This window comes from Globicephala melas, chromosome 1 (genome assembly GCF_963455315.2).
Source record: "Globicephala melas chromosome 1, mGloMel1.2, whole genome shotgun sequence".
Taxonomy (NCBI): domain Eukaryota; kingdom Metazoa; phylum Chordata; class Mammalia; order Artiodactyla; family Delphinidae; genus Globicephala; species Globicephala melas.
In genome coordinates, this window is record NC_083314.1 from 18,539,067 (window position 1) to 18,566,998 (window position 27,932).

Below are 27,932 nucleotides of genomic sequence, written 5' to 3' on the forward strand. Positions count from 1 at the left end.
TATTCTCTAGTCCATCCATGTTGCTGTAAATGGCATTATTTCATTCTTTTTTATGGCTGAGTAATATTCCATTGTGTGTATATACATACACACACACCACATCTTCTTAAGCCAGTCGTCTGTTGATAGGCACATGGTTTGTTTCCATGTCATAGCTATTGTAAATAGTGCTGTTATGAACATTGGGGTGCATGTATCTTTTTGAATTGAGTTTTTGTCTTTTCCAGATATATGACCAGGAGTGGGATTGTTGGATCATATGGTAGCTCTATTTTTAGTTTTTTAAGGAATTTCCATATTCTTCTCCACAGTGGCTGCACCAACTTACATTCCCACCAACGGTGCGCAAGGGTTCCCTTTTCTCCACACCCTTTCCAGCATTTAATATTTGTATACTTTTTGATGATAGCCATTCTGACCCATGTGAGGTGATACCTCATTGTGGTTTTGACTTGCATTTCTCTAATAATTAGTGATGTTGAGCATCTTTTCATGTGCCTGTTGGCCATCTGTATGTCTTCTTTGGAGAGATGACTATTTAGGTCTTCTGCCCATTTTTTTGTTTGATTTTTTTTGATATTGAATTGTATGAGCTGTTTGTGTATTTTGAATATTAACCTCTTGTTGGTCATATCATTTGCAAGTATTTTCTCCTATTCCTTTGGTTGTCTTTTCATTTTGTTGATGGTTTCCTTTGCTGCGCAAAAACTTTATAAAGTTTGATTAGGTGCCATTTGTTTATTTTTTTCTTTTATTTCTTTTGCCTTGAGGAATGAACTTAACCAGGAGGTGAAAGACCTATATGCTGAAAACTATAAAACATTGATAAAGGAAATTGAAGATGATTCAAAGAAATGGAAAGATATCACATGCTTTTGGATTGGAAGAATTAATATTGTTAAAATGGCCACACTACCCAAAGCAATCTACAAATTTCATGTAATCCCTATCAAAATACCCATGACATTTTTCACAGAACTAGAACAAATAATCCTAAAATTTATATGGAACCACAAAAGTCCTAGAATTGCCAAAGCAATCCTGAGGATAAAGAACAAAGCTGGAGGCGTAACCCTCCCAGACTTCAGACAGTACTACAAAGCTACAGTAATCAAACAGTATTGGTGTAAAAACAGACAGATCAGTGGAACAGAATAGAGAGCCCAGGGAATTCCCTGGTGGTCCAGTGGTTAGGACTCGGCGCCTTCACTGCCAAGGGCCCGGGTTCGATCCCTGGCTGGGGAACTAAGATCCCACAAGCTGCGTGCGTGGCCAAAAAAAAAAGAATAGAGAGCCCAGAAATAAACCCACATGTCTTCGATCAGTTAATCTATGACAAAGACAAAGGAGGCAAGAATATACAGTGGAGAAAAGACAGTCTCTTTAGCAAGTGGTGTTGGGAAAGCTTGACAGCTGCATGTAAATCAATGAAATTAGACCACTCCCTCACACCCTCACAAAAATAAACTCAAAATGGTTTAAAGACCTAAATATAAGGCATAAAACTCCTAGAAGAGAACATAGGCAAAACATGCTCTGACATAAATCATAGGAATGTCTTCTTTTTTTTTTTTTTTAATAAATTTATTTACTTATTTATTTTTGGCTACATTGGGTCTTCCTTGCTGCACGCAGGCTTTCTTTAGTTGCGTCGAGTGGGGCTACTCTTCGTTTTGGTGCGTGGGCTTCTCATTGCGGTGGCTTCTCTTGTTGTGGAGCGCAGGCTCTAGGTGCGTGGCCTCCAGTAATTGTGGCATGCAGGCTCAGTAGTTGTGGCACACGGGCTTAGTTGCTCCACGGCATGTGGGATCATCCCAGACCAGGGCTCAAACCCATGTCCCGTGCATTGGCAAGTGGATTCTTAACCACTGCGCCGCCAGGGAAGCCCAGGAATGTTTTCTTAAAAGGCAGTATTTTTACTGAGGAAATGAAGAAAATGTGGATGAGAAGTTATCTAGCATTAAAGACTAGAGGATTTGATTGCATTAATTAGCTTCTTTTAATAACATAAATGAGGAACTTTGTCCCTAATTAAAAATGCCCGAGGCCGCATTCCATCAGAAGCAGGGTCAGGGCACAAATCCAGATTTGTCTGATGTAAGAGCCAGTGCTCATCCTCACATTAAAGTTCAAAGAAATCAGGAAAGTTTTAAATGTTTTTATGAATCTTGAATGCATATGATTAGTATAAACTAGCATACTTTGGAATAAGAAATGTGTGATAGTCAGGAAATGTTTGTGGCAGTGAACATGGGAGCCATGTTTCATTTCATGGGGAAATGAAATCAGATGTCTGTTTAGGTGTTTTGCCTATTTTTTAATCTGGTTGTTCGTTGTTTTGTTATTGAGTTACATGAGTTCCTTACATATTTTGAATATTAACCTCTTATCAGATATGTGGTTTGCTAGTATTTTCTCCCATTCTATAGGTTGTCTTTTCATTTTGTTGATGGTTTCCTTTGCTGTACAGAAGCTTTTTAGTTTGATGTAGTCTTACTTGTTTAATTTTGCTTTGGTTGCCTGAGCTTTTGATGTCTAATCCAAAAAGTTAATAATACTGTATTGAATACTGGAAGTTTGCTAAGAGGGATTTCAGGTGTTCCCATCACACTTAACAAAAAAAAGGTAACTGTGAGGAAGTATGTAGCTTGACTTAAGTAATCATTTCACTGTTTGTGTGTATATCAAATTATCATGTGTTATACCTTAAATATACATAATTTTTATTTAAAAAAATAAAATAATTTAAAAAAAGAAAGAATGGTTGGGGCCAAATGGATTTTTTTCTTTTTGAACGAAGGTAGAAGATTCCTTGTCTAAGAAAGTTTTCTTTTTTTTTTTCCTTTTTCTCTGTTTTTCCAAAGTTAACTTGCATGTTCCATACCTAGGAGGTCTTTTTTTTTTCCAACTTCTTTTCCCATTGCCTCTGTCAATTACTAGCACTAGTTTGTGTTATATTTGAATACATTGTCCTAAACAGTTGTTGAAAGTCTCATCCTGTATTTTGACTCCATTGTTCTGAGCTTACAGATTTTCTCCTGCTCCAAATATTTCTATTTCTGTTTCCTCCCTCAGCTATTTTAAGGGAAATCACTGCTTCAAAGAAAGAGAAAGAAGAGGGCTATTTATTTCCCTGCCTGTGTGTTTGACTCCTAGTTTGTCATCTCATTTCTTATACGGAAAATATCTGCAAAAATTCATGTTCATTACCCAGGAGTTTCCTGTATGCTCTTGGGAGGAAACCTCAAAACCCTCTCCTTCTCTCCTCTTCTGAGGCAGCCTTGGGTACTTTGCTATCCATCCAGACATCTTTAGAGAGACTGGGAAAAGTCTAGTTTGCTCCAAGACAGCCTCAGAAATTTACAGTGACCAGGCCCTTACATCAGAACATCAGAGTGACCTGGTTTTGTCGCACAGTCCATAATGTTAAGATCTAATATAAATCTCCCAAATCTGTGTGCTGTCATAATATTTATGTAATAAGTGATACCACATTTTTTGCATATTTTTGGGTGTTAGATGTGTATTTTCTGAAACAAGATGAAAACAAATATCCCAAGGTAGTATTCCTTAAAAAAGGAAAGGGAGGAAGTAGGCGAGGGAAGAGCCATATGATGGGCAAAGTGCTTGGGTCTGCTGACTGTTGGACCCTCCAGTGGTATAAACTGTAGAGAACTCTGATTTTCATTTTAGTCAAATTTTACTCCTTTTTGTAACCTGATAAAACACATCTACAAACTAAGCTATAACTTCATTAGTCTGTCAGTTGTAACAGAGTTTGAAACAAAACATGTGCAAAAGCAAATCCTTTATTGAATTGCTTGCATTTATAAAAGGTACATTTAAATTTTTTCATTGAATGATTCTGATTTAGGAAGATTTTAGAAAACCGGCATTTTAAAACATGGGAGAAATCACTTCTTTCTACCATAATAAACCCCTAGAAGAGAATCTAGTTTTAGAAAAGCAAAAGGAGGCTTAAAACAGATAAGATCCAATGGAGGCTGTGTTGTGTTGTTTTCTTTTACTGAGAAAAGAACTTTGTTGAGGATGCATTTTGCAAGAAAGGACAAGGAATCAATTCAGTAGTCATAGAACCCCTGACTGGGAGTTAGTTTAAATATATGCTTGAGGCTTGCATTAACCAGTGATACTCTATTAAACAGCATATTTGGGTAAACTTGTGGGAAGCCCAAGATGGATTAGTGTTATGTTGACTTACATTCTTTAGAATAGGTCATATTAAGGTGCAATTCCAGGATGTTTCTTACCATGAGGAAAAAAATTAGGTTTAAAATGACCTATGGAAGAAAATGGTTTTTAAGTAACCTTTCTTAAACAGTTACATATATGCATATAAATGGAGCCTTCCTATATAGTGTTAAAATTCAGTTTTATATAAATGTAATTCTGAGAAGTTACACATTGAAGTACTCTACTGGGCTCCTCAAGTTGATGTTACACTTAAAAATGAGAGACAAGAAATAGAAGTTTGAGATCTGAAACAATTATAATGAACGTTTTATTTTATGTAGGCTCTTTACATTGTCCTTTTTATTATTTTCCTCTTAGGCTGAAAACCTTCTCCTTGATGCTGATATGAATATTAAAATTGCTGACTTTGGTTTTAGTAATGAATTTACAGTCGGGAGCAAGTTGGACACATTTTGTGGAAGCCCGCCTTACGCTGCCCCTGAGCTTTTCCAAGGGAAGAAGTACGACGGGCCTGAAGTGGACGTGTGGAGTCTCGGCGTCATTCTCTACACATTAGTCAGTGGCTCCTTGCCTTTTGACGGCCAGAATTTAAAGGTATCAGCTAAATTTGATATTAATGTTCTATCCCCGAGCACAGTGATTTCATAAGCCAGTGATACGTGCTTTCTTTTGCTTTGTAAGGAACTGCGGGAGCGAGTCTTACGAGGGAAGTACCGTATTCCCTTCTATATGTCCACTGACTGTGAAAACCTCCTGAAGAAATTATTAGTGCTGAATCCAATCAAGAGAGGCAGCTTGGAAGTAAGTAATTTTTTCGACTCCATATTTAAAGTCTAACAATTAAAATATTCAAGGAACTACAGAGCATTATTTCAATAATTTTTCCCCACGTTTTTCAAGGAAAATTGCCAAACCATCTCATTTGCCTTTTATTTAGATCTAGAGAAAGTCACCTGATGCTTTCACTACTCAAAGGTTGTGCAGTAGGTTTGGCTAAAGACTCTTATTTCTTCTTTGTCCTGCAGTGAAGTCTTAAATGAAAACAACATCAAAATAGGGATAAAATTGACTTAGTTGAAGAAGAAGGAAAACCTAGTCTCTGTCACAGATTGCTTGGTCCAGTATAGAAACCTTGTATTTAGTAAGTACAGATATTTCAAGGGTAAAAGAAGATAGTGAAATTTGAATCCAGTGAATACTTCATGGCTGTATCTGATAGTAAAAAATTTAATAGAACCTCTCAACATCAGTACAGAAAGTTTGCCCATATTTAAGTAGAACATATTGGAAACAGGTATTTCATTTCTTACCACACTGTTGTGTTGCCTACATACATTCAACAGATGTGAGGTTATTTATAATAACAGACGCTGTTAAAAAAGTACTAAGTATGTTACAGCCAGTAACATCAGAGGTTCACATAACCAAAATGTCTAATCTTTTTTCCTTGTGACACTACAGTCAGAACAACTTATTAAGCATTTTTCCCATCTGTTTTTAAAAATATTTTAGCCTGTACTAGGATAATTTCAGAGATTCAGCATGTATTGTTCACTAGTATTCTTTGTCTTCATTTATTTGCCTTAATAGATAGGGTAGAAAATTCAGAGAATTAACCTCATTTAAACTGTACTTTTTTAGTGTAGCAATGGGGGCCTTCTGGCACGGACTCCATGCTGGTTAGGAGGCAGCCTTATAGTGAGCCATCCCTGTGTACAGAGCTCTCAGGTTAGTTTGGGCTTTGTAATTGTATTACCACAGTACTTTTCACTAAAAGATACAATATGATGTTTCGATGGAAGTTAAGGGATGGTGACTTCCATTGGGAAATTATTTTAAATGTTTTATATCAGTAGATCAATTATCAGATATTTTTTACTGAATTGTTTGTTTAAATGTGATTAGTTACTTCCTATGATTTTTGTGGGTTTTTTTCTTTGGGGGTCAAAGGATATGTTGTAATGTTTTAAAAGAGAAATCTGTGCAGTAAAAAAGCCCACTTTCATATTACCGCTCTTCTAAACTTACTTTCAACCATTATAATGGAAAATTGTGTGAAATAGTTATAATTGTTGACACTCATACAAGTTCTAAAATTTTATAGGAACATAAGCCTCCCTTGATCCTGCTTTATGACCCATTTTTATCATTGGAGCCAAGTTTACTTGAATGTCACTTAACAAAATGTCCAGAGTTGAGGCATCAGCTCAGCTAATGAGAGGAACAAAAAGACCATAAAGAACAAAAATTATTTGGGGGGAGTAGATTTTACAAATCTCTATGGACGATTGATAAGATGTGCTTCGAGTCTTAACTGTGATTAATTTACAGTGGCCAAATATTTAAGTCTTTCATCCTTTGCATTAAAATATGAAGGATTAAAGTATGAATTCTCTGACTTGAATGTAAAAGCAAGTTATTATTACGAAAACATTTGCTCATCAGAAGCTCAACTTGATGTATTTGAATATAGTCTGGAACTTCCTGTTCCACCTTGTCAAAATTAAGTCTTCCAGCCATGGAACCATGAGTCTACGTTGGAAATATTATCGTAATATTGCAGATATCACCATACAAAGGCTGGTCTGCTTCACAATTCCCAGAAATGGTTTTCCAGAGAAACCTGACACCATTGGAAAAAAAAAAATAAAGATTTCTTTATACCAAATCTTAAGAAACTCCCCTTGAAATAACAATGATGTCGAAAATTATATTAGTCTTCACTTTTATTTTCATACCTACTTTATTATCAACTTTACAACCAAAAAATCCATAAAGTATAAAAAGCAGCTATTTTCAAAACACCAGTCTTCAGTGTGTAAACATAAATTTTTATTCAGTAATAATGTTTTCATGTCATGTTGCATTCTTTTTTTTAAACTTAAATGTTTTTAGTATGTCCTCTTTGCTTTATCATGAGAGTGACCGCCTTCTCTGTCAGTAGCTATGTTGTTCTCCTTGGATTATGTATCAAAGTTTATTTAACTATTCTCTGCTTGTTCCACATGTGAGTTGTTCTCATCGTTTTTGCTAAAAATAATATGATGTACTTTTTCCCTTTGGGATGTATGCTTGGATAAATTCTCCAGACAGTAATTACTTGGTCAAAGGGTATAAACAGTCTGCTAGGTCCTGTGTATCATTGCCAAAAGATTGTGTGTTAACTAAGGCATTTGAAGGTACATATTCTGCACAGCTTGTTTCAGTATTGGATAAAAATAGTTTCTAGTATTTGATGCCTTTATGGTAGTAATACAGTTTGTCATAATCGCTTTAATTTGTATTTCTTTCATTAGAGATAATGCTCAATATTTTTAATGAATAGGTTAAGTGTCCTTCTTCATATGTAAGCTTTCTGTGTCCCTAAACTACTTGTCTAAAGGAGTCTGGTTAATCAGCTTCATAGACTTGTATCAGCTTTGTACCTTTTGAGATGAAATATTTCCCTGTTAATTCTCATATTTTAAGAAATGGAACTTGATGGTTTTTTTCGGTGTTACTTGAGTATCATGAGTTATTGATGAAACTCTAGTCTTCACTATGTAATTTGCTAATATTGAAGTTTGATTTAAAGAATCTTTATTTTAAATAATTTCACATTCTACTTGCTTGACCCATAGTTGCTTCTAGATCTAAACAGTTAATATATTTTTTTCAGGTTGTATATCTGAGTGCGGTCACCTCTTCCTAATTGTACTCATAATGGGGGGGACAGTATCACACATGGTTTTCAAAGGATTTGTGTTTTATGTTGTATGCTGGGGTTTTTCCTATTTATTTGAATATTGGTGTGTCTGGATGTTTTTTAGAAAGATACTGAAATTTTTTCCTGCTACCCCCTCTTTGTATATTCTTTCATTTTTCCAGTCCTTAAGTAAGATGGACTGTGTTACCTTTCAAAATAATACAAAATTTGAGCCTAAAGCAAAGTTCCTCATTATTGCCCTTTCTCTCTCATCTTTGGTCCTCCTCAAAAAGTATTTATTTTTACTTTTAACACCTTTTTCAGCCTGCTAAGATAATCTTTAAAATCTTGCTTGTGTCTGCCCAGTTCAAGTGACAGCAAAGCAAAAAACAATTAATAATAATAATAACCATTTTTCTAATGAAAATTTCTAAGTACAAATTCAGAAGCATATGGTATACTTTACAAAGGTTGAAACCATTTAAGAAAAATTATTTTCATCTGGCCAGCCTAAAGTCCATAATTTTTTAGTGTTGGACCTATGTGTAGGGTGTATATTTCCATTGGTCATTTGTTTAACTCTTTATAATTCATCTGAATCAATTATTTTGTTAGAACTTTTCAGCAAATAGTCATTTCTGTTCAGTGACAGTGATGGCTACGGTAAACTTGCTTCAAGTTTGGAATCTTGTTGGACCTCTTGTTCCTCATGTTGAGATATCTCAAATGAAACTTGAAATGGACTAGTTTGTTCAACTGGTCTAGTGCAGTATGTTGGCCAGTGGTTTACACTGTGCCTGAAACCATCAGGAATAGGGTTGCGTGAACTCCGCGGTCACCAGCACCACCATTTTCTGGGGACACTTACTTCTCCCTTGGCTTTGAATGTTAACCCTGCGATTTCCATGGAGGAATTTTGAGTGGGCGTGAGGTTCACACACTGAAGACAGGGACTTCCGCATGCTTTTTCCTTTCCTCTATCCCTATTTTGTTGCTCTCTTTGCCTTACTCCTCTAAAAGAGCTTCAGATTTAGAACTAGTGGAGTTAATTCTGCTACTTTTTTCCCCTAAGCAGATCTTCTTTCTTCCTACTGTTACCTCCCATTCCTTTTACTGAAGGAAATTTTTCCTCAGATTATTTTTATTTTGCTTTGAAACACAACAGTTTTTAAGGAGACAAACTTTGCTATGTGGACTCGGCAACCCCCAGAGATCAGAACAGTTAAGACAGGAAAGCGAAACTGTTCTTTCTCTCATCACCGCCCAGCGGCCTTTTCTTTTCACTGTGATTTTCCACCTTCCCTGGGATCAGCCTGGCCTCAAATCTGATTTTGTGTGAAGACTAGCAGAGTCAGTGCTCCTTCTGTGTTCCTCAGATCGTTCCTTTCCCGGTGCTGTTTCTAAAATGTTGCTTATCTTCATTAATAAAAGGTAGCATTTCTCCATTGCCTATCAGATCAAGTTTAAATTCATCATCTGAGGATACTCACTTTATCTCCTGTTCTTTCATTGCATGTTACCTCTGTTCCAAGTCAAAGGAGAGGATGCCTCACCGTTCCCCCCTCACATCTGCCTTCACTTGTTCACCAGTCCAGATATTACCTATATTTGGAGAGTGAGTTCACCTCCTAACTTCTTGGGATTCCTTCCCTGAAAACTCCAGCCCACACTGCAAGTTACTCTTTTTCGTCTTTATTAATACTCACTGCTAATAGCACAATCCTGAACAGTTAATTCCATTGTGTATTCAAATATTTTCAGGTTTGGTGAGTAAATCTTATTTCCCCAGATAAAAGACAAATTACCTCAGGGTTTAGTCCACATATATATATATATTTTTCCTTGATGTGAACAGATAATAATGGTTGTGAAATGAGCACCAAATACACACCATTTAATTGAGAAGCATCAGAAAATTTGGATTATCTTAATTTTGCTTTTAATATTTGTCTTCCACTATCAAATCTGTTATTGCTCTTGTATTTTTTACTTAGGGATACTCTGTTCCTCCCGGCACCTGAGTTAAAATCCTCAGACACTTCTTGGATTTCATCCTTTCCCTCATTCTCAAAACGAATTTTGTTAGGGAGGGTGGGAGGGAGGGAGATGCAAGAGGGAAGAGATATGGGAACATATGTGTATATATAACTGATTCATTTTGTTGTAAAGCAGAAACTAACACACCATTGTAAAGCAATTATACTCCAATAAAGCTGTTAAAAAAAAAAAAACAACGAATTTTGTCATCAGGTGCTATAGATTGTGCCTCTTCAGGTTTTCTCTCTTCTGTTTCATCCTGTCCAGTTCAGTTCTCTGTTCTCTATCTCCTGGGCATTTTAGTAACTTCCTAAGCTGTCTTCTTGTTGTTAATCTCTTCTCTACATTTAATTTTACTCAAGGCTTCTGTCCAGGCTTATTTTAAAACACTGCCCTGTTCAAAAGCAACAAACAAGCATTTGTGCTGAGAAAGATAGTACAAGGCACAGTCTTTATCCTCAAGGACTTTAAATATAGTGAAGGAGCTGTGATAAAAGGTAGAATGTGATAACAGTCACAATAGGAAATATACAGAGTTCCATGGGAACACAGAGGAAAGACAGATGAGTAACACAGACAAGAGGTTTTATTCCTTCAGTCTACAAATATGTATTGAGCATTTAAGTGCTGGGTATGTTTAGGTGCTTGATATACAATACTGAGCAAATCAGATGCAGGTCATTCTTTGTTTGGGTTTATGGTCTAATTAACAGGTAAACACAAAATATTTACATAATGACAGGTTGCATAATTGTACACAAAGATCAGAGTACCATGAAAGACAGTGATAGAATGAGCCCAGATTTTGTGTGGACATTATAAGGCAGATAAAAAGGAACTTAGGTGGAAAAAATAGGGGGAAACAGTCCAGGCAAAGGTCCTTATCTTCTACTCCACTGAGAAAACAGAAACCAGTAGTCATGAACTCTTCATTTCCTGCCACCGTACTCTTAACGGTACTGTCTGAACCCCACCCACCTCCTTAGTTCCCTGTTGCAGTGGAGAGGTGTCTTCTCTTGTGCAAGACTTACCCATTCATTCCGGTGCTGGATTTAGCACGTGTGATGTGCCTTCTCAGTACCTTACTCCTTCAGTAAAGCTTTCTCTTCTGTACCATCCTAACCTCCTCTGCTAACTCCTTTCCCTCAGCCTTTATCCATACCTAAAGAGCTTCTAGTTTTTTTAAAAAGGCATCCTTCAACCTCACAGTCCCCATCCAGTATTCTTTCTTGCTCCTCCCTTTCTGGCCAGACTTTTTAAAAAGTATCTCCACCGGCAGTCACCAGTTTCTCATCTGTCCATTTGCCTCTGTGCGTTACCTTCTGATTCCCATCTCCACCACTCGGAAGCCACCCTCAGTAAACTCACCTGTCTTTGTCGTAAACACAACAGATTACGTTTTTAGTTATCACCTTATTTGACAGGACACAGCTGCCTCCTCTTTGAAAAACTCTCGCCTTGCCTAGCATGTCACTGTGCAGATTCTTCCTCCCCCCATTTGCTTTTGGGATTACTTTTCTTTGCAGCCGTTACATGCTGGTAATGCTGGCATTCTTTAAGCCTCTAGTATTCGTTCTCCCTCGAGTCACTCTTCTGGAGAATCCCACCACTCTGTCCTCATCTGTTGGCTGCTTTCTAAGTCTCCATCCCTAGCCCAGATTTCTCCTGGGCTTCAGAATAAACTAAGTGTTGGCAGGACATGTCTGTTTGGATATGCCGAAGCACCTCACACTCAGTTCGTCTAAACCTGAGCTCCATCTTTCCCGGTCCATTCGACCTCTCTTCCCAAGTTCGGTGTCTCAGTAAGTGGTATCACTCTACTCAGTTGTCTAAACCAGAAGCCTCATCATCACCTTCATTTTCCCTGAGCTCTTTCATCTCTCCCCTCACTTCCAATCACAGAGTTTTGTTGATTTTTACCAGCCAGATACTGAAAATGTCTTTCTTCCCATTGCCACTGCCCGCCCTTAGAGCGGGCTGGTATCTTCTCCCTCCTAGATTCCAGCGAAAGCCTCTTAGTGGATTTCTGAGTCTCCAGTGTTGAATGACTCTCCACACACTGGCCGGAGAGACTTTGCAAAATCACACTCTTCAAAGATATCCTTTATCCAATTGAAAGGAAGCTTCGTGATTTGGTCCCTATTAATTTTCCACCCTGCTCTTGCTCCGACACCCGCCTCGTGTAGTCATACTGACGTGCCGTCCCCCACATGCCCTGCTCGTTTGCCTGGATCACTCACAGGCTTTTGCCTCTCTTCCAATTCCTCCTGGCAGGATAACCTCTTACTTAACTCTTCCAGCATCTAACCTCCACTTACTTGGGATTCTACTATTTATAAATCTCATTCCATTGGTTATTATTTTCAGACTCTTAATATTGTGCTCTTACAGGGAGATCCGTTGAGTGCTTTGTGACCACCTAGAGGGGTGGGATAGGGAGGGTGGGATGGAGATGCAAGAGGGAGGGTATATGGGGATATTTGTGTACTATGTATAGCTGATTCACTTTGTTATACAGCAGAAACTAACACACCATTGTAAAGCAATTATACTCCAATAAAGATGTTAAAAAATATATATTGTGCTCTTAAATTTGAGAACATCACTAAGGACTTAACTTCAGCTCATTTGAAAAAGCAGAAGTATTTATGTCTAGCTTATGTTTGTTAGTTTTCTTGTTTGCCCATTCTCATTCATCGTAAAAATAACAAACATTCAGAGAGCTGCCCCAAAAATGTAATGTGTTGATAAAAGGACAGTTAGATCCCGTTGTTTGTACTGATGTGTTTGTGTGGAGAGGTGGGGTTTGTTATAGATTTGGGGTTTTTTTTTAAATTTATTTTATTGAAGTATAGTTAAGTTATAATGTGTTATGTTATAGATTTGTTTTAAACATTTTTCAAGACTTCCATTTTTAAGCACTCTCTGAGCTGCCACCTCCATATATTTGTGCAGTCCAGCTGCAGAAGTGAGTAAAGTTGTCAAGGACTAGATGGGCTGGATTACAGGGACTGGTTCCAGGAACCTCCGTGGATGTTCAAGTCCCGTCTATAAAATGGTGTGTAGTATTTGCATATAACCTGTGCACAATTTCCCACATACTTTAAATCATCTGTAGATTATTATGACACCTAATACAGTGTAAGTGCTATGTAAATTGTTGCTGGTATGTCACAAATTCAAGTTTTGCTTTTGGGGCCTTTCCGGAATTTTTTTTTTCTGAATAGTTTCTATCTATCGTTGGTTGAATCTGAGGATGCTAAACCCACAGATACGGAGGGCTGACTGTACTGTGTAGCTGTCCTAAGTGGTTCATCATATTCTTTGAGGATTTTTATGCATTCACCATGCAACCTAAGAAATTCTGCCAGCAACAGAATTTTCCTTCTGCAGATGCTGCTGCCTGATTACTGTCTAGGCTTCTGCCAGACATACTATTTGGGAGGAGGCAGATGAGGAACAGGAAGGACTTTGATATTTTGGAAAATCATGTGGCAGGAATTTACAGCTCTGCTTTGCAAAATTTATTTTCTCCTGATGTGCACCCTCCCTGACACTTTTACTTTATTTATTTATTTTTATTATTATTATTTTTTTTGCGGTACACGGGCCTCTCACTGTTGTGGCCTCTCCCGTTGCGGAGCACAGGCTCCGGACGCGCAGGCTCAGCGGCCATGGCTCACGGGCCCGGCTGCTCCGCGGCATGTGGGATCCTCCCAGACCGGGGCACGAACCCGCGTCCCCTGCATCGGCAGGCGGACTCTCAACCACTGCGCCACCAGGGAAGCCTCACTTTTACTTTATTGATGAATGATCACTAAAGACTTGGTGATAGCATTGTTATTTTTTAAATTTGTAGTGAGTCTACTTTTATTTAAATTAGTTGGATAATGTACCTAAATTACCATTGCTCAAAGTGGTTATAAGAAGTAAGTATGGGGCTATCCATCAGACATTTAGATTGTTTCTGCATCTTGGCTATTTTGAATAACACTGCATTGAACATGGGTATGAAATATCTCCTCAGGATCCTGTTTCCCGTTCTTTTGGATAGGTACCCAGAAGTGGGGTTGCTGAATCATATAATAGTTCCATTTTTAGCTTATTGAGGAACCTCCTTACTGTTCACCACAGCAGCAACGCCATTTTACAGTCACATCAACAGCGCACAAGGGTTCCAGTTTCTTCGCATTCTCACCAACACTTGTTATTTTCGTTTTTTTCAACACTGGCCATCCTGACAGATACAAAGTGATATCTCATTGTGGTTTTGATTTTCCTGATGATTAGTGATGTTGAGCATCTTATATGCTTGTTGGCTATTTGTATATATCCTTTGGAGAAATATCTATTCAAGTTCTTTGCCCATTTTTTTAATTGGGCAGTTTTTTGTTGTTACTGAGTTGTAGGAGTTCTTTATAGATTCTGGATATTAACCCCTTATCTGATATATGGTTTGCCAGTAATTTCCTCATTCCATAGGCTGCGCCCTCTGGGTTGCCTTTTAACAGCCCCGGATTGACTGTTGTTTCACAGTCTCAGCTTAAATTGGACTCTGGTAATGCACACCAACGTCTGTTTTCACCCTGATTCTTACTAATTCCTAATTCCAGGCTTAAATCTTGATTGTTCTCTCTTCCCATATTCTCTGAGCTATATTGTCATTACTGACTCTGATTTCCATTTCCCATGATCTCTTCTTTCCTAATGTTTTAGTAAGTGATGATTTTTAAATTACAGGTATATATTTGGTAGAAGACCAGGAAAAAAAATCTCTTCATTAATCTCAAATGTAAAAATGAAGCAGAGGTTAAAATCAGTGGGCTTTTATATTAAAATTTTCAAATGTGAAAATATTCCTTTTAGAGGAGCATAGACAGCAGGCAGTATATTTTGAAGCAGTTCATTTGGTGGTGTGTGGGGTGATGCTTAGAGTTGTCATAAGATATATAAGTATGTCCCAAAATCTTACACCTCCTGTTGACCTGCTAATCAAGCTAGAAACAGTAACTTTAGTTTGAAAACATCACGATTCTTGTTGACTGAACCAATAAGTTTCACATTTACTAAAAATGAGCTAATATAAGTGGTCGAATGTTCTGATTGGCCAAACATAATGTAGAGTTTATTTCCTAGCAAATAATGAAAGATCGATGGATGAATGTTGGTCATGAAGAAGAAGAACTAAAGCCATATGCTGAGCCTGAACCAGATTTCAATGACGCAAAAAGAATAGGTAAGTATTTAAGTACTGTGAGAGGGGTGGTCCCTAGGCTAAAAGTGAGAGTCCTTTAGTCTCCCAAAATCGTGTTTAAAATGTAAATGGGAAGCAATTTTTATTTGAAAAATACTTGCTTTATCATCTTTTCTTTCTCCAGATATACACTAAACGTTGCAAAATTCAAGTTCCTTATTTTGTTCTCATATATTATAATCTAAACCAGTTGTTGGCAACAGTGATATAAAAATTAAGATAACGTATATAAACCTCATTCTTTTCTTTCAGCAATTCCTAACGGGAGGAATGACTGATTTAAGAATCAGCACTGATCCGACTGATAAATATCAGCGAAACATAGCATGTATTTTAACCAAAAGCGTAGAGGCCCTGAGTTAGAGGGAGGAACACTTTGGCTCCCCCTTTGTTTCCCACTGTCTCAGCAGGGTCCATCCTCCCACACCCAGTCAGTGCTCTACTCCCAACCGGTTCCCTCTCTTCATTCCCAGAGCCATCAGCAACTCACAGTTGAGTCATCTCCTGTCTGGCTTGAAGGCAGAATGGCTGAGGAGGGGCGTTGTAGGGTGTTAGGAATCTGATCAGAAAGAACTGTGGGATTCAAGCCTTCCAAAGAGTAAAGCAGAAATTGTTAAGAGATGAGAGAAACCACTCCCTGAGTGGCTGAGGGTGTGTCGAGAGAGAGAGAAGGTGTTCTGTGTGTGTCACAGAGAGACAGGTGCTACGTGGAGCTGGATAAAGGAGCTCAGCTCAAGGATGTGCTGGGCAATGAGAAATGGAGTAGCCTGTGAATATATTAACCCACAGTGTAGATCATTTCTGCATGAAAAATTGGGGATGTACAGTATCTGTAACTACACGGTGTCTGTATATTAGTAATCCAGAAGTTTTACAATTAAAGTTACACTTTAAATGTTCAGAATTTAGTTTTCATATCCGATGTGGGCAAACTTGCCCATTTTTGTTGGTTTCTTTACTAAAATAAACCCATTTTCAGAAAATTTGAATTTTGTTGTTTTTTATTTCTAGACATCATGGTCACCATGGGTTTTGCCCGAGATGAGATAAATGATGCCTTAATAAATCAGAAATATGATGAAGTCATGGCCACTTATATTCTTCTAGGTAGAAAACCACCTGAAGTAAGTTTTTCACCTTTTCAGATTAATGTGAATTATTTCTTGAGCTAAGTCACAGCTAAGTATAGATATAATGTTGGCAAATATATTTTAGGTTGTATCAAAAATAATACAAAGACCCTAACATTCTTATTTATCAGAAGTCAAAATCCAAGTTGCTGAGTTGTGAACTCACCTTATTTCCGAATACTGAGAGATTCTGTTTTGAAAGAGCAGGCATAGTGCCTTACTTAGCTCTGAGAGGCCCTGTTCACAGTCACGTCTTTGAGAATGTCTCTGGCAGCCCAAGTGCAACAGCCCTGCCAGAGGTAACACGGTTATTTTGGGTGGGCAGAAAAAGACAGCAACTGAAACAAAAGGAGGTGACAGCATTGAAAACAAAATGTATAGGTGGGAACCCAGGAAAAGGTTTTTTGGTGATATATTTTGCCTTGTAGAGTGTCAAGTGTTTTGATACATTCAGTTGGAAATTCTCAAGGCCAGTTGAGGTCTATAATAGGGAGAGAGAGCAAGGAAGTCACTCTCTGCCAATTGTGATTGAACCTTTGATGATCCTTTGGGACAGCAAAATATAAAGGTATAAATTGAGAGTCAAAAACAGCCCAGAGCTTTGACAGTTGGTTGAAAATTAGACATCTGTGGGAGGCATTTTGTAGAGTAGGATGAAATTATTTATAATTAGATAGTAACTATTAGTGAATCAGTACATTCAGCTGACATTTATTGAACCTACTCTGTACCGGAAACTATGCTAAGTACTGGAATAGAAAGGTTGGAAGGTCTCTGCTCTCAAGGAGCCGTCAGTCTAGAGGGGAGAGAATCGGTCCACAGTATGGTACAGTGTGGAACGTGCTCTGATTAGGGGGATGTACAGGATACTCAGGGACATAAGGGGACAGGCACCCACAACAGGCCAAGACATGTAAGAGGTTGAATTAACAGTATTTGATAACCTGTTGGAAATGAAGGATAAGAGACTCTCAGATTTCTAGCATAGGTGACTGGTTTTGTAAGATGTATTTGCCAAGATAGGAAAAGAGTGAACCTTAGTGGGAAGATGGGAGGTTTGTTCAGTTCCGGGTGGTTGAATTTGAGATTCCTGTTGGTTGGAGCTGTTCAGTAGACATTTGGATATAAAGATCTGGATCTGAAGGGAATGAGTTGAAGAGCATGAACAGATTTGGGATTCATCATCAGAGGGCCACACAGTAATGTGCCAGGAACTGTTTTAAGGACTTTACATGTATTACTTCATCTAATCCTCTCAGTGACCCTACTAGGTAGGTACTCCTATAGCGGAGGAGAGGGATCTTCAGTAGAGATGCTAATAGCTAGGGAGGTGGCATCAAAGAAGCCAAGGCAAGAGAATTTTAAGAAGTGGGAAATAGTCAAAATGGTTATCTCTAAAGTCTTTGAACTGCCTCTACCTAGATTTTAGATTTCACTCCTGAGATCTTTAATTTTCCTATTAATTTAAGTATAAAGGAAACACTAATTTTATAAGCATACAACCCAGCCCGTGCATGAATTAAAATGAAGTTTGAATTGCATTGAATATAAATGAATGAAGCTACTATAAGTAGTAAGAGCCTGAACTTTGGAACCAGGGTCACTGGGTTTGAATTCCCACCCCTCCCCCACCCCAGCACAGCCACTAACTAGCTGTGTGACTTAGGCAATTAATTTCTCTGTGCCTCAGTTTCCTGATCTATAAAATGAGGATGACAATAGTACCTATCTCTTAGGGTCACTGAGAGGGTTTAAAGGAATTAATACTTCTCAAGTCCTCAGAACAGCTCCTGGCACACTACTATGTGCTCTGTGTTAGCTGTTATCTATTAAAATTTTCATCATCAGTATTTCTCTGCTCTTTATCATTAGCAACTTTACATATGAATTTCGATTTCCCATTAGAATGCCAGTGATTCAGTCAGAAGTTTGCTGGCAACAAAATACTTCTTTGTTACAGAGAGAGGGAAAGTGTATCAATCCCCAGTACACCATGCTTAGCTCTAAGCAGATGCAATTTCTTGATCAGAGTCAATAAACCAAATTTTGTTCTGTAAATGTGGTGGAGAAAGCAAAACAAAACAAAAAATGTGTGTGTGTTTGTGTGTGTATGAAGTTGAAATTTTAGATTTCATCCTAAGTTTGAATCTCAACTATACCTGAATTCAAATCCCAAAGATGTCTCTTGAATCTCTTAACCTCAGTTTTTCCATCTAAAAAGTACAGGTTAATAGATCATAGGTTTGTTGTAATGATTAAACAAAGTAACATATATAAAAAGTTCAGCATGGCGGCTAGTATATAATAACCATTCAATAATTGGTACCTATTATTTGGACCCAGAAGGACCCAAAGCCGTTTGTACAAGATAACAGAAGATAACATGTATTTGTGAAACGATGTTGTATCCAGTTCCCTCCCTTCCTGTTTGCCAACTTGCAGTTCTGTATCCAAACTTTTAAATTTTCTTAGTTCTGATTACTCCATGTACGACTTGGAATAACTTAGAAAAATCAAGCGTGCATATTGTTTCTATGAACTTTTTTTAATTTTAAAATGCTGGTGGTCTTTCTTCTTATAGTTTGAAGGTGGTGAATCATTATCCAGTGGAAACTTGTGTCAGAGGTCACGGCCCAACAGTGACTTAAACAACAGCACTCTGCAGTCCCCTGCTCACCTGAAGGTCCAGCGGAGCATCTCAGCAAATCAGAAGCAACGACGCTTTAGTGATCATGGTGGGGGAAAGTCAGATATGTGGAAAGACAGACTGAGTCTGCCCAGACTTGCATTTTTTGTTAAGCATTATACAGTTCACTTGTTTATGTTCTTGTATCATTCCCAGTTATCACAGCTTTATATTATTGAATGATAAATATAATCTTGTTTTCAGGGGCTGACCTAATTTTTGTAATCAAACAGTTTAATCTTCGTTCAGAGTGTAAAGTATGCAAATAAAGATATTTTTAATAGAGTTTTTGTTCGTTAGAAGAAAATATGTCAGTTGCTCTTCAGCTAATTATGCTTTTTAAAAAATTACAGCTGGTCCATCCATTCCCCCTGCCGTATCATATACCAAAAGGCCTCAGGCTAACAGCGTGGAAAGTGAACAGAAAGAGGAGTGGGACAAAGACGTGGCTCGTAAACTTGGCAGCACAACAGTTGGTTCAAAAAGTGAGATGACTACAAGCCCTCTTGTAGGGCCAGAAAGGAAAAAGTCTTCAACTATTCCAAGTGTGAGTAAATAGTCTGGCAAATTGCAATATGCTGTAGTTATTTGTTGTCAGAATTTTTTTGTTTAAAGATTTTAAAAAATTTTATCTTTTCTTTTCAAGTTTAAAAATATTAAAGTGAATTATACACTTAAAGAACGTGCAAAGGGGGCCAAGCTTCTAATAAATGCAGTTTAAGAATAAAAACTGTGAATTCTTAAAATAACATTTAACCTTACCACAAAACAGTACATTAAACTTTCCTGCCTCAGTTTTCATGTTTGTAATATTTACTTGATAGTATATTGGTGCATTTAATTTTATGTTTACAAATAAACTGTTGAATGAAGGCAGACTACAACAATAATTACTTTATAGAGTTAGCTCCCATTATCCACTTAAAACAGCAAACTATAGAAATTATATAATGGGAGCTGGGAGATAGATTGACACGTCCCCCTATAAGACAGCAGCAGAGAATAAAGAGAAAATATAAAAGAAAACTAAGATATACAAAGGATAGAAGTAGAATTAGTGACATTTAGGAAATAGGAGTATAGAAAGGAAAAGGGGCAAAATGAAAGGGAGAAAATATTTGAAGAAGTAATAATAATTTAAAAAGATGGAAAACTTCATATTAAAAGGTCTCAAAAGGGAAAACAGAAGCAAGAAGGAAAACCTACTCCTGGGCTCATTAAAGTGGGATATATGGATACCAAAAGCAAAGAGGAAAAACTTCAAAGGTCCCAGAATGAGACAGCAGGTGACCTTAAAAGGAGCAAGATGCAGACTGACATCTGATTTCTCAACAGTAAGATGGATGCAGGAAGATAAATGGATAAAAAATATATATATTTTTAAAGTATCAAAAGAAAAGCACATTGAACACAGAATTTTATACCCAACCAAACTGTCATTTAAACATAAAGGTACAATAAGCATATTCTTATGAGTAAAGTGCCTCAACTCTTGTGATACAGTGACCCATTTGAAAACACTGTACTGTTTGAGGAAGTACTCTTACAGTAAGAGAAAGGTATGTCAAGTTTTGCCGTAAAATATATGGGAATTGAAAGCAATCAACTAACTTATTAAAGTATGTATGTGGTAACATACACAAAAAAGAAAAAAAATAATGAAAATTCAGAACCAAAATTCTGAATAATATCCAGGAAGTGAGGATAGAGATAGAAATTAAAGGAAAAAGCATATGCCTTGGAAGGGAAGGTAGGGGTAAGGGTAAGAAATCGGTACAGTTGGCTCTCACTGTCCATCCGTGTTTGGTTGAACCTGAAGACACGGGACCTGTGGATACGGAGGGCCAACTATACTCAGCCACTTTATATAAGGGACTTGAGCCTCCATAGATCTTGGAATCCGCAGGGGGTCCTGGAGCCAATCCCCAGCGGATACTGAGGGACAACTGTAGTGATAAGCAAAAATAAATTCAGGAACTTAAGGGCAAGAAATATAAGGACAAAACTAAAATGGATAACTTTTAAACCAACAGAAGAAAAGGAATTGATTTAGCTTATGGAAAGTAGGAAAGGAGAGAAAAAACATAAAGACACTTTAAATAGAAACATGAAATAAGGTACCAGGAAGCCCAGCATAACCTTAATTGTAAATGGGTTAAACTCCCCAATACCCATTGTCTTACACAGTTAATGGAAACCATATTTTTTTAAAAAAATATGTGATTTGATCATCACCTTCTGGTCTATGAAACAGATGTACATAACCACTTTAAGGATGAATGGATACAGCCACTTACATTCCAGCTGGTCTGTTTGGAAATGATTTAACTATAATAGATTTAATACATTTTTTATAAGTAGTTTTTTAGACAAGTCATCATTTCCTCTTATCTAAACATCAACTAGAGGACAGTTTCCAGAGTGTCATCACCCCATATAACAGAAAGAAAGAATTCCATCCCCTATTTCCTGCTACTCTGCTAGATTACCTGTCATTCAACTCAACTTGGTCATATTTTCCCATGAATATTCTCAGCTGTTTCCACCCCTGTCTTTATGCAGTGCTCTTGCTTAAAGTTCCCCCTGCACATTATGAAAATCCCATTTCTATAGATCATTTCCAGTCCTGCCTCCTGGATGGAGCCTCCTAGGACTGATGCTCCAAAGTGATCTTGTCGGCCTTTCTGATTGCTGGACCACGTTATTTAGCTCGTAGCTATGTGCTGCCTTGCATTGTTCACTGTTGTTTCCCCATATTTATGTTCTCCTGTTACACGCTGACACGGTAGCTTCCTCAGAATCATTAGTGATCACACGCATAGTGGGTATTCAAAGCATATGTAAATTTTAAAAAGGCATAAAAACTAAGGCATTGGTTTAAATTTAAACTAACTATGCCACACTTACTTATCTTTTTTTTTTTTTAAAACATAAGCTAAAAGATTCTGGTAGAGAAATTCTTCTCTTAGCCACTTAGTATTAGCATCACTGCCATCAAAGGGACAAGGCCAGGGAGGCAGCTTGTGAGGATCAGAAACCTGGAAGGCACAGTTTTGAAAGAGAAACTGTTCACCCGTCACACTTTGAGAAGGAAAGTAATGTTACTGAAGACAACCAGAAACGTTTTAGAGGTCTCCACAGGATGTATGGTAGCATGACCTGACAAGGAATTTGTTCAAAATTAGGTTACTCATGTGACAGTTCACCCAAAACAGTGAAATTATCAGAAGTGAATATGCTTATATTGCTACATTTGGTACCCATGGGATAATTTTACAGACTTCTAGTAATATCTTGGTGGTTTTATACTTTTCCAGGATTTTTCCCTATTTTCTGTTACTTATTTACAGGATTTTTCATCTAAATTTTTTTAAAATAAATGCATTCGTGCATTCATTTTTGGCTGCACTGGGTCTTTGTTGCTGCGCGCGGGCTTTCTCTAGTTGCAGCGAGCGGGGGCTACGCTTCGTTGTGGTGTGTGGGCTCCTCATTGCGGTGGCTTCTCTAGTTGTGGAGCACAGGCTCTAGGCGCATGGGCTTCAGTAGTTGTGGCACACAGGCTCAGTAGTTGTGGTTCGTGGGCTCTAGAGCGCAGGCTCAGTAGTTGTGGCGCATGGGCTTAGTTGCTCTGTGGCATGTGGGATCTTCCCGAACCAGGGCTCGAACCCGTGTCCCCTGCATTGAAAGGTGGATTCTTAACCACTGCACCACCAGGGAAGTCCTCTCCTCTAAATTTTTAATCTCCAGTTAAACCTCCTCAGTAGTCTATAGGAGCAAAGTAGGAAATAATTAAATGTTCAAAAATTAGGGATTTATTAGTTAAAAAAACACACTGTATATCTGTGTAGCTGAAAAGAGGAAGTATTCCCAGGGTGGCACTGCACACAGTGTTGGTGTCCTCAGCTGGGCCTGCCTGTGACCCTGGAGCTTTGGTCTCTTAACATCACCAGTGGCTGTGGGGTTTTCCCCAGCAGGTGCAGAAGGTTCACCCACAGGCTTCCAGGTGGCCTTCCATCTTCAGGGCCCCAGGTTTCCTGTTTGTAATGATAGGGTGGGGTGTCTCTCGTGCATAGTCCCCTCAAGCTGCCTGTGCCACTGTCCTGGCCTTCTCCCTATCACCAGCTTACAAAGGCATGAATAAAACCCAGCTTTTTCCAAACAGTTGTTCACCACTGCTGTAGGACAGTGAACTAAGAAAACTGTGCGATGCTTGCTGTGCTTTGCCTTTTATTCCTACAAGGGAGAGGGGTGGGAGATAGAATTTGTTGATATAAGATTCTGATAAATTAAAATTCTACCACAGATGTTTTTCAGTTATTTGCAGCTTAAATTCACTTCTCTTGATTTTCCACAAATACAGTTAGAATATTTTAATGTGTTTTTTTTCCTTCTTAAAGAACAATGTGTATCCTGGAGGTAGCATGGCAAGAAGGAATACATACGTCTGTGAAAGAACCACAGATCGATACACAGCACTGCAGAATGGAAAAGACAGCAGGTAACTGTCACAGTGACAGGCAGGGCTACCTTTGTCATTGCTTTGCATTAGTGCTCTGGGTAAAACTCCTGTAGCTGAATGGGTCAAGACGAAAGGAAACACGAAACAGCTAGTTAGACTGCAACCAACCATTCTTACTAAGGCACCTCCTCACGTGTACCAGAATGGAGCAATGGAAAAATGTTTAGGGAAAACAGGAGATAAATGTCTTAACCTGTGACTTTTCTGAATAAAATACGCTAGTAAATAATTCCCTATAGCAAAACCTGTCATAGCATCCTAATCTGATCTTCATTATTTGAGCCTTACTCTTTTATACCCTTGCTGCTTCCTTCTTATCTTCTTCCTTCCCACCCACCCCCTATCAAGTCATCATTATATCCAAAGAATGAAGGCTTTGTTTTCCTTCCTCTAAAGAAATGTGGCCATCTCAACTGATCATTGAGAAGCATACAGTTCTCGAAGGGTTTTATTTTAAATAGTGATAAATCATATTTTATTATTTAAAAAATCTAAGTTCTTTTCATCGTGTGAGTTAAGGACTGCTCATCAGTATATGACAAAAGGACAGGGGGAGTCTTTTCTAATAAAATTCCATCTAGTTCCATCCCTAGTCATTTCAGCAAACTTGACAGACCACTCTTACACTTGTTTCCTCTCAGTTAAGAGGCATTTAAAGTAAATGTTATTATAAGGCATAGAAAGGTACATGAATCCTCCTTGGACCTAAGATCCTTTAGGCTAGAAAGGTTGTTGGGAATTGATTTCTAACTTACTCTTTTTCCTGTACTAAATCCTAATCTGCAGCTCCTTTAGTCTATAACAGTTTAACCTATTGATTAAAGAGATGAACTAAAAGTGTTTTGATGATGTTTCCAGAGATAGGATTTTTGCTACAATTATGAATTCTTATTGAATAGCGGACAGTGAACCACAGCAACACGTCACATGCAACTGTGATTGCTGGCAAGTGAAAACTGTCTGTAATCATAACCATTTTATCCATAAAAATAATGTCATGCTTTTCAGATTCACATGTATAGAACAAGAGTGTGTGAGATCTTTTCCGTGGAAGGTGGTGGTAAATTCCCCCTGTACACTTTTGACAAGAATATTGGTGTTAGTAATAATAACGCTAATGTTGATTTCTGAGTGTTTCAGTCATGAAAGGTATTAGTCAATTTAGACTTTTAAAAATCTAGTTCTTAAATTTTAGTAAACTGTAGTTTTTCTTCTTTTTTACATTCCACGGTCTTCTCGACTGTCTTACGTTGAAAGCCTCACGGAGATGTCCGCGAGCAGCATATCCTCTGCAGGCTCTGCCGTGGCTTCTGCTGTCCCCTCAGCACGACCCCGCCACCAGAAGTCCATGTCCGCTTCTGGTCATCCTATTAAAGTTACACTGCCGACCATTAAAGACAGCTCTGAAGCTTACAGACCCGGGTAACATGCTGGTTGCATCTCATTTTGTTTGTCGTTAAAAAGAGTTTTAAAAAATGTTGCACCATACAAAAATACAAGATAGCCATCCCATTACGAGCTTTTCGAAGATTCACTGTTTGTGGCAGAGGTAAAGTTGAATTGTACCATAAACTTACTACATCCCCTAGCAGTTATCAGAAATGTTGCTTACAATTTAAATCATTTTCTGGAGGAATTTTCTTCAAGGATTTTGTTTTAAATCTCTCCATAAAGTAAAGGGTTGTTGCCAAGTTTATCATTCAGTTAAATTGAGTTTTTATGGTTTAAAAACAAACCGACAAAACCCCACGAGACTAGGGGTTGAGACCTCGTTAATCTTCTCGGCTCTGGCCAGTCACTTGTTCTTCAGAAGAACTTTTCGTTTTCCTGTCAGTGATGAAACAGATGATCATGAAGAGCCCTTTCACTTATCAAGTTAAATGACTATTTTTCTGGTATTTCTGTATGTTGAGATTTCTCAAATTCAGGAAAATGTTTGATAGTGAGATTTGTTAATCACGGTGGTGGTGTCCTGTAGCATTTGCTATCACTGAGGCCGAAATTATAAATAGGAAATGAGCCTTCAATTCAAAGGCTTTTTGATAAACAGTAAAATCTGTGTTCTACATTGCCGAATGGTTTAAGAGAATAGTTAAAAAAAAAAAAATTTGCACGCAGTGCCCCTTGTCTGGCATTCCTGCTACTGAAGAGTGTATATCTTTGTATCCCTGTTTCAGTAATTTCTTAATCGTTAGTAACTAAATTTTTATAAAAGGCATTTAGTTTGAATCTGAAATGTCATCCGTCTCTGGCGATAACAGTAATTACAGTCAACCCATGCATCACATCTGTGACGGGAAAGAATAGAATAGGGCCGAATAAAAGTAGCCATGGCAGTTTTCTTCTGGTTTTTAGCGTGAGTGAAACCTTTCTCTGCCAGTATTCTGAGAGATACGTCTCAATGTGTCCCAGCAGTACAGCCCAGCGCGCGCCCGCTGCTTCCCCGTCTGCTCACAGTATCAGCACCACCACCCCTGACCGAACCCGCTTCCCCCGGGGCAGCTCCAGCCGCAGCACCTTCCATGGAGAGCAGCTCCGCGAGCGCCGCGGCGCTGCCTACAACGGGCCGCCCGCTTCCCCCTCGCATGAAACGGGGGCATTTGCACACGCCAGGAGGGGCACGTCAACTGGTATAATAAGCAAAATAACGTCCAAATTCGTCCGCAGGTCAGTACCAACATATTGTGGTGTTTTCTGTCCTCTAGGAATTAACAAAGAAGATTCGTTGTTTTCTTCAGTCTCTACAGTGATTTTCCAGAATGGTTTTATGACATTTCATTAGACGTGCTCTTTTACAGAAGTTGGAAGAAAAAGATCAAGGAAGACATAAAGTCTATTCCCTTAAGGAAAAGACAGAAAAACAAAAGAACAAAATGAGAATTTAAGAATACTATAGAATAGAGCAGAAAGAGCAAAACTTGACATCGAAAATGTGTGTTCGAACAAAGAGTATCCTCTACTTAAAAGCCTTGATTTAGAAAAAGGAATTAAATATGGCTTTACCTTTATCCTTCAAGTAGTATTTCTTAAGAATACTCTTCAATTGCTCACTAATAATATATATTGTTTGCCTTTTATTCTTCCTTATAAAAAGCCTACGTATTGGAATCACAGAGATTACTTATGTAATTTAATATCATAAAATCCTAACATCAGAACATGGTAAACACAAAATGAATGCAAGTGTAGTAACCTAATCCAGTAGAATAATGAAATTGTACCCTTTTCTAAAAATTAAGCGTAAGTGGGTAATACACATTGATGATACAAGTTGCTGAACACAGTGCAGGTTGACGTAAGTTTGGTGTGCTGTCAGGTCCTACTAAAAGCCCATGAAAGTCCCGTATGAACCAAGCCCTGTGCCAGGTGCTGAACAGGATTCAAAGATAAAGAGACAGCATCTGTGCCCTCAAGGTTCGGACAGCCCCAAAAGGATCAGACTGGACACCACCAGCCATGATATACAATGAACGTGAACAGAAAGGAAAGAGCAGGCAAGGCACTGTGGGGTTCCTGACTCGGGAGGGAAGCTCAGGCTCCGTAGCAGGCAGTTGTTTGAGGAAATAAAAAGTTATGAGTAAGAAGGTTTTGTACTTGCAGCAAAAACAGTACTTCAGTACTTAATTTTCCATGTTTTTAGTGTTCCTAGGATTTCAGATAGCGTGTGTGGAAAAGAGAAGCAGTGTCCTTAGCCTCTCACCTTTCCTTGGAGCTGTTTATAGACTCTGTTAATGGATCAGTTTGCCCAAGATCACACAGCTGAATTTACTACTTTAAACATAGCCCCATGCAACACCCATTTCTAACCGTATCAGTCTGAGATTTTGTACCGCTTGGGCAGTTACCATGACACATCGACAGAGAAAGACCTGAAAGCTCCCCCCCAGAGTCAGCATGACAGTGGGACAGGAGTGCTGGCCGGCCGTCAGCAGGGCAGTAGTTAGGTTGTCAGTAGTTGGAATTTAGCTGACAATTTAAATCCATTTTTAAAACCCGGTACTTTCTCCTGGTTAATCCACGATTAATTTTAAGGTGAAGAAAAACAGGTTTTGAGTTTAATGCTTGATTACTAACTGTACATTAAGCATTGTGCAAAATATTGCTCTTTACGTTGCGATAAAAATTTAGATTCTAGAGGGAATGTAGTAAGGAACACCAGACAAGAAGATTGCCATGTAGGCATTCAACAAATGTGAAGACCTACTACGTGCCGGGCCCTCTAGCCAGCAGCCCCTCCATTCCTGCGAGTCGCTGATGGTCTCACGACACTCCACAAAGCTGAAACCTTTTCCTTACTTGGCTTCCGCCCTCTCGGGCTCCCTATCCCTTCTCAGGCTCCTTTGCTGGTTCTTTCGGGTCTCTTTGCCCTTCCCCCTGACCTCTAAATGCCAGCCTACCCCAGGGCA

General features: G+C 38.4%; 1 protein-coding gene across 6 annotated transcripts in view; it reads left to right on the top strand.

The window, feature by feature from the left end:
- MARK1 (microtubule affinity regulating kinase 1) overlaps positions 1-27,932 on the top strand; it is a 141,325-nt gene that overhangs the window by 102,545 nt on the left and 10,848 nt on the right. For 3 of the 6 annotated variants that reach the window (XM_060298766.1, XM_060298814.1, XM_060298902.1), the window contains exons 8-16: positions 4,573-4,809; positions 4,897-5,016; positions 15,074-15,173; positions 16,203-16,315; positions 18,903-19,056; positions 19,361-19,554; positions 23,405-23,505; positions 24,784-24,948; positions 25,939-26,193. In XM_060298766.1, coding sequence (XP_060154749.1) covers positions 4,573-4,809; positions 4,897-5,016; positions 15,074-15,173; positions 16,203-16,315; positions 18,903-19,056; positions 19,361-19,554; positions 23,405-23,505; positions 24,784-24,948; positions 25,939-26,193 — 1,439 coding nt within the window. Of the gene's footprint in view, positions 1-4,572; positions 4,810-4,896; positions 5,017-15,073; positions 15,174-16,202; positions 16,316-18,902; positions 19,057-19,360; positions 19,555-23,404; positions 23,506-24,783; positions 24,949-25,938; positions 26,194-27,932 lie in introns of those variants that run through there. The other 3 variants (XM_030868341.2, XM_060298852.1, XM_060298935.1) reach the window with 2 other exon arrangements.